At 36.4% G+C, this 7,429-nt stretch overlaps 1 protein-coding gene across 1 annotated transcript; it reads left to right on the top strand.

Annotated features, from left to right (window-relative positions):
• Positions 1-3,671: 3,671 nt before the first annotated feature.
• Positions 3,672-7,429, top strand: LOC145562961 (uncharacterized). Its single transcript, XM_081623375.1, has 2 exons — positions 3,672-4,515; positions 7,383-7,429. The coding sequence occupies exons 1-2, from the start codon at positions 3,672-3,674 to the stop codon at positions 7,427-7,429; spliced, it is 891 nt and encodes a 296-aa protein (XP_081479501.1).

Here is a 7,429-nt window from a genome sequence, read left to right as displayed (position 1 = left end):
GAAAATGAAGATATAGATGTTTTAAGATGTGTCTTGAAAACCGTGTACGGGCAAATGTGGAAAAAATAGGGATAGAGGGAGCGTATAATAGAATGAGTAATACAAATTACTTAATATTACACTTTGTCAACCAACACTTTAAATACACAACTAATTAGCGAGTTGTACCATTTTTTCAATTATAAACTTGAGAAAACATTTAGGTCAAATAACTTAAACATTGTACAAAGTAAGACCACTTTTTCATACATAAACAAATGTAAGAATTGGCAATTTCACCCGAACTCGTGGATTTTTCTCCTTCATCCAAACCATATGGAGTGTTTTTTGTTTAGTAGTAGAGTGCAACTTTATACTAGTCCTCAAGAAATAGTGTCCCCAAGCCAATAAGACATCTATGACCTTGATTACTAATATGCTTTGTATTTGGCCTTTATTTATAAAGTTCCCTTTCTGTTACCAGAATTTGGGTAATATATTTGTGTAATTACATATTTGTATCAATTTTATGATCCATATGATGATGCGGATATATGTATTGAATTTTTTTTTATTGCTCTTTTTTTTCAAGTTTTAGCTGATATATTAGCGATAAAGATAATGGTGTTTTCTATATCAAATGCAGGTGCTAATATGTCTTATGTAAATGACGTTTGCAGTAGGTGGTGATTCCCAATGAATGAAACCTAATTCAACCAAATTCTGATCCATTGACATTACTATGTATGAAAGAGTATTTTCCCACAAATATGTACGAAGTAAATATCTAAAAATACTATGGAGTACTCATAAATAATTATACATACTATATTAAATAAAAAAAAAAATTTAAAAAAAAAAAGCATATCTTGCACGGGACACTTAGCATTAAGATCGTTTGATACATAGCATTTCGTAATGAATTGAAACAGCATGCACATTAAATATTAAACACTTTGATAATTTAAGGGTGCTTTTAAAGACAACCTTTTTCCGTGTTGTGTAATGGAGTATTTAAAACCATAGAAATGAAAAGAGCAAAAATTATTGCCCACCCTTAATTTTGAACTTAGAAGAGTAATTGGGAAAAATCATTTTCTTGCAAATCATTTTCCATCAAGGTAAACGAAGCCTAAGGGCTTGTTCTCTTCAATTTAATTTCAGTACAATTCAACTCCAATCAGTTCAGTTTAGTTTCTAATTTTCTTCTCTTATAAACAGTTCAGTTCAGTTTAACTTCAATCAATTCAGTTCAACTCATTCCAATAAATCAAAACAGGCCCTAAATACGAAGTACGTAAAATGTAAAAATTACAACATCACTTTCAAACAACATACAATCAATCAAACAAACGATCGTATAAAGTATATAATCCTAGAGCGAGAAAGTCTCTAGAGTAGGAAAGTCTCAATGAGTAAAATCTCACACATCATTTACTAACTTCCCTTCCTGTTCTTCTCCTAACTTTTCCTTCAAAGTGTCTTCTTCACTGTTCAATCCTTTCTTTCCTAAGAATTATCGCTTCTTTACAGTTATGTCTCGCTACTTAGCTCCTCAAACCTTTGTCTATCCTCACTATATAGGAGAGGATTATATTCCTCCTCCTCCTTTAGATGATGGATTAAACTTAGACTGGAATTGTAGTGTAATTGGGCGTTGTTGGGACGACAGGGAGGATTTTACTCCAATTATGGTTCAGCGTTTAGTTTCACGCTTTTGGCACTTAAGAGCTCCAGTTCGTGTATTTCCCTATGAAAAAGACTATATCTTCTTTTGCGGAACTCCGGAGGATGCAGATGAACTTGATTCGAGGGGTTGGGTTCATTTCCGGGGTGGTATGTTTGTTCTTCAGCGTCTAAGGGGCCACTCGGTTCCACTCAATCTCAATTTGCACTTAGTGGATTTATGGGTTCAAGTGGAGGGTCTTCCAGTCCGCTACTCTACACCGGACATAGCAGCCACCGTTTTACCACATGTTGGAGATGTTACTATGGTAGAAGACTCTATTGGTCAGTTTCCCATACCTCACCCTCGTGTTAAAATACTAGTTGACTTATCGTTGCCTTTGATTCCTGGTTGTTATTTTCCTACTATTAATAATCAAGTCACGTGGGTTCGCTTTAAATATGAGGGTATTTTTAGATTCTGTAAAAAGTGTGGCTTTGTCGGGCATGGAGGAGATTCTTGTGTCGCGGATCAAGCATCAATTAATTATCATCTAGAAGCTCGCTTCCGTCAGCTCCACGAAAGCGGCGCTCGTGTGTTATATGGTCCTACAGATTCTAAATTATATTCTAATGCTCTTCGTGGAATTCGCCCTATTCGTTCAAATTGGACCACTGAGTTGTTTTTTGGTGGTTATGATGACGATGATCCACAAGAGAATTCAGCGGATTCTCGGCCATTGGACTATGACAGCGGTGGCTTCGGACTTCCCTTAGCATCGGATGATTCACGGTCTGGGTCCACGGTTCATGATCATGCCATGGCCGACTCGTTCCCGGGATTATCTCCGCCACCAGCACCTGGTGTTTTTCGCAGCCGTGAGCATGAGGTTCGCCGGAGAAATCTCGGGAATAATCGCTTTCTTCGAGAAGAACTTGAAACACAAGATCACGTCGACACTTTTACTCCACGTGTCAATCATGCAAGTCCTGAAGGGGTTCGGTGGCAATCTGAGATGAATCAAAGGTTAGAAGATAATCTCGGGCACTCCATATCTTACAGCTCACGTGACGGTTGGCGGCGATTTTTGGACTCTTCTGACATTCAAGATTGGTCTGATAATTCTCAATTCGATCCACTTCAAGTGGGCCGTGCAAATTCAGGATGGGCTTTGAATTCAAGAATTATTTCTTCTGAAATAAGTTCCCCTGTGTCACTGGAGTCCTTTTCTAATGGGCTGGATGATTCTTCATTGATGGGCTGGCCCAATTTTAATGACGACCCATATTTTCAAGCAGCCCGAAATTTCGCGAGTTCGAATCAGATTGTACCCGAACAACATTTGGATCTTCCAAACTTCTCTCCTCCTCCAATGGGCCCTTCTGGCCCAATTTATGAAGACCCCTTTGGTGCAGGTCCGAGCAACTGGGAGGCGACGACGGCTGCAGCTTCTCCTTCACCGTCGTTATCCTCTTCTTTTCCGGTAGAAAGCTCGGAACATTCGGGGTATGTGGCAGACTCGTCTTATGGTGCCTTCGAATTTTATCCTTCTTCTAATCCAATGGACGACGTTAATCTGCCAAATTCAGAGCAGCCGAATTCCGATTCTGACACCGATTCGGTGGTGCCTATGGACTGCTCTCCTCCCACTTCGTCATCTTCTCTTGTTGTTATTGTTTCTTCTCCACCAAAAACTCCTACTTGCTCCCCTTTGCGCAAGGTAGGGAGTAAATTAAAGACTTATTCTAGTCTTAAATTAAGGAAGAGTGGAGAAAAAATGTGGGAATGGGTTAAGCAACGTGGTCCTCGAAAGCGAGCAGGTGGGTTGTTAACTCCAACTGCACCACCTCTTCCTGATTCTCAGCAATACCTTATTGACAATGAGCAGCAGCAAGTTTCAGATTCGGCTTGCATTCCTTGTTTTCTTCCATATAAGAAGCGCAAGGCTGATCATTGTTCTCCTTCACACATCTCTTCTGAGGGTTCGGTGACTTCCCGGGACAAGTCACCAAAGTCTGGATGAAAAATGGCACTATGGAATTGTAGGGGTTTAGGACAAGCGGACTCCCCTAAAATTCCTTATATTACCTCACTAGTCCGCTCTTATGGTTTGGATATGCTATGTCTTTTGGAAACTAGGTTACCTGTAGATAATGTTGTAAAAAAATTAGCATCTTTGCCTTTTTTGGGTTGTAGTGGTATAGATGCTATAGGCCATAGTGGTGGTTTGTTTATCTGTTGGTTTTCTCCAGTTGGGTTTGTTCCTGTTTATAGTTCTCCTAATGTATATCTCTGTAAATTGGTGCAAGGAGATGAAATAAAATTTGTGATGTTTGTGTATGGTTCGCCTCATATTGCTGATCGTCTGCAGATTTGGGAAATGATTAGCAATATTTTAAATTCCATTTCAAATGTCATAATTATTGGAGATTTTAATCAGGTGGAATATAGTTTGGATAAATTAGGTGGTAATTTTTCTATCCCCGGTCAATTGGAGTTTATGAACTGGCGTTTGGGAATGGATTTATTAGATGTTCCATTTACAGGTCCTCGTTTCACTTGGACCAATAATAGATTGAACTCTGATCCCATTTTTGAACGTTTAGATCGAGCTTATGGGTCTTCTACCTGGTTTACTAATTACCCGGATTCTAGACTTATTCACCAGCCAATTCTCTTCTCAGACCATGCAGCGATCATTTTTACTGACACAGCTTCTTCTGAGTTTGCTAAGCGTCCTTATCGTATTGAGAATTGGTGTTTACATGCTTCAGAAATTCAGAACATCATCTCCTCTGTTTTCTCTTTGTTCTTCCCGGGTTCTCCTATGTTCACTCTTTCTAGGAAACTCTCAGTCTCTAGGGATCGCTGTAACACCCCAATAATTCTCTCTTTAAACCTGTGAGAAACCTGTAAATAACCTGAACAAATCCAAGAGAATTACTGGAGTGCTACCGCCACGTGTTCAAACGTTAAGGCTATTACAGAAGTTAGCAGCGGAAAACCAAAACAGTTTAAATAAACCTCAAAGCAAAGTATTACAAGTTGGAACCTTTAAGGCCCTTATTCAAAACCCAAAAGCATAAGTAAGTAATTAAAATTCAGTGTTAAAACAAACTTAAACCAAAAGAAATGGTGTCAAGTGGAAACGAGTTAAATAAAATCAAACTTGCAAGAAATGCGAAAATAAGCAACCAACTCTCTACTCAAGATCCCACAACCCTGATGAATGCTGCATGTGAGAGAACCTGTGGTTATTCTGCTCCCCAATATTACAAGTGTAAAAATTGGATCGTCACAGGGTCATTTGAAGGCGAAGGCCATGACCAAGAAGGACACACACAAAAGCACGCAATCAGCAAAGCTGAGTACATACAAGCTGCAAGTAAAATAAGGAAATACTTAACATGCTACTAATAAACAATCATACGCATAAGTAGATCACAAACTCAACACACGACTCGATTATTTAATTTATTAAGACTCCACTAGCTAATAGTAGCTAACTCATTTCAATTTATTCATTGGATTTAGCAATAGACAAGGTTGTCCAACCCATGTCCCATTTGGAACATCAATAAAGAAAAACCCCATGCCTCCTTTCGGAAACATCAATAAACATCCAACGACCACGGGCGCGACTCCGTGACCGTAGTTAGTATGAGATCTCACCTAACTCCTAGTTTTATAAAAAAAAGTATTTGAAATAAGAGACTCGTAGATCAGACGGCCTCGAGAAAAGTACACGGCTAATACCCCATGTACCCCAACCCCTGATTGTCATTACTCCAGAAGTGCACCAATCCAGAGTTTTATTGCTCATCCATCTTGCACTTTACGTGATTTACAGGTTTAGACTTGGTGATGACTCACATGCATAACAATTCAATCAATCCAATGTCAATTCAATCAAGTAAAACAACTTTTCAATTTCAATTCTTGATTTATTAGTGGCAAGCAACATTTATTATTCATTCCTTTACTACCTCGGTGTATAAACACCTTGAGTGCATAAGGCACCCCAAACTTACTCATCCTATTTCATTAAATCATGAATGAGTAATGATTGAATCATTTCACCAATCACATACCTTTGCCTCTAAGCACACCTTGCATAATTAGTACATAACCAATAATTGCAATAATAAATAATGCACATCAAATGAAATTCACAATGTATAACCATACAATTTAACCCAGTCATCCCTAGACATGGTACTAAGTTCTCGATCCATCCTTAAACATGCACCTAAAAGCAAGGTTTTGTAACTTGTACGTACCTTGAGTAAACGATTCGATTGGCCACTTTAAAGACTAAAAATCGCCTTCTACAAAGTCCTCTCCTAAACCAAATAATAAGGAATAAATCAATACCAAAGCAATTAAAATTACAGCAATACTAAAGTATTTAAAAACCCCTCAAACCATTAAGATAAAGTCCTTAAATTAATCCAATTAGCCAAAATTAATAGTACAACATCCCAACTACAAGTTTAGGTGTTAAAATCATGAAAATATAGTGTTTAATAATAAATTACAGCAACTTTAGAGTGGTAAAATAAATCTGAAAATTTGGTTTAAGCATATAAAATAATCCCATAAGCATAATTATTTGAAATAGTCATTATGTAGCAAATTAGTGTGTTAAAAACCCAAGAATATATCAATTCAATGCAATTAGAGGCTTCAAAATAAAAAACATAAAATCTGAAAATTATTTTTAAGGTTAGAATATAAAGTTCAAAGCTTTTTCAATCACAAAATACTCACAATAATTATTTTATAGGTTTAGAAGCATAAAAACATGAAATTAACACTACTTGTTCATAAAAATTGAAACTTTAATAAATCTGAAAATTTATATACAACCAAAATAATCATACTTTGACATACTTTGAACATAGAAAAATTAAGTAACTTGTTTAGTACGTTAATAAGCCTTTAAACATGAAAAATCAACACTTTAATACCCTAAATTCATACATAACCAAATCTGAAAATTTATATAATAATTTAAACATACAAAAACCCATAAATTTATAATCTTTTATAATCTAAACATACTATCAAACTATAATAATAAGAATTCATAAACAAAATTTAATAAAGATCAAAACTTTAATTAAATAAAACAAGAATAAGAGAAGGAGAAATAAGGGAAGGAGAAATAAGGGAAGGAGAAGGGAAGAAGGCAACTGTTGGCTGGGCTGCTGGTGGTCGGCAGCAGGCAGGCGGCGGCGGCAGTGGCGGCAGTCCGGTGGTGCTGCTGGCGGCAGCACTGTAGCAGCAGGTAAGAGTTTTTTTTTTTTTTTTTTTTTCTTCTTCTTCTCTTCGTGAAAGGCAGTAGGAAGTAGGAGAGTGTTTCTTTTTTTTTTTTTTACGTGAGATTTGAGGGAGGAGAGCTATAAGGGTTTTTATTTTGGGCTTTTTAATCTCCTAATTAAATTAGGATTGGTATTCCTAAATAGGCTAGGATTATTAATAAATATAAAAAAAAACACTACTTTATTTTAAAAAAAACTTCCATAAAATAATTTATTTAATAAAATTACCATAAATATAATTATAAGAGTAACATATAATTAAATTATAATTAAATTAAAATTTGGGGGATTACAATCTACCCCTCTTAAAAGAAGTTTCGCCCTCGAAACTTAACCCAAAAACCATAATTTTCAAAATAGCTCAAACTTTTGTGTTTTGTATTGCTGTAAATTGCTTGCTTCTTAACAAACAGACTTAACAAATCGGACTTTGTACTCAATGAACTCATATTTGGCTTAA

The sequence above is a fragment of the Chenopodium album genome, chromosome 10 (assembly GCF_948465745.1).
Source record: "Chenopodium album chromosome 10, dcCheAlbu1.1, whole genome shotgun sequence".
NCBI lineage: Eukaryota > Viridiplantae > Streptophyta > Magnoliopsida > Caryophyllales > Amaranthaceae > Chenopodium > Chenopodium album.
The sequence above is the reverse complement of the archived record's forward strand: the minus strand, read 5'-3'. Positions and strand labels throughout refer to the sequence as shown.

Coding starts and splice junctions, on each gene's coding strand:
- LOC145562961 (XM_081623375.1), top strand. CDS start 3,672: ATGGCACTATGGAATTGTAGGGGTTTAGGACAAGCGGACTCCCCTAAA. Junction 4,516..7,382: donor CTCAGTCTCTAGGGATCGCT/GTAACACCCCAA, acceptor CTTAACAAACAG/ACTTAACAAATCGGACTTTG.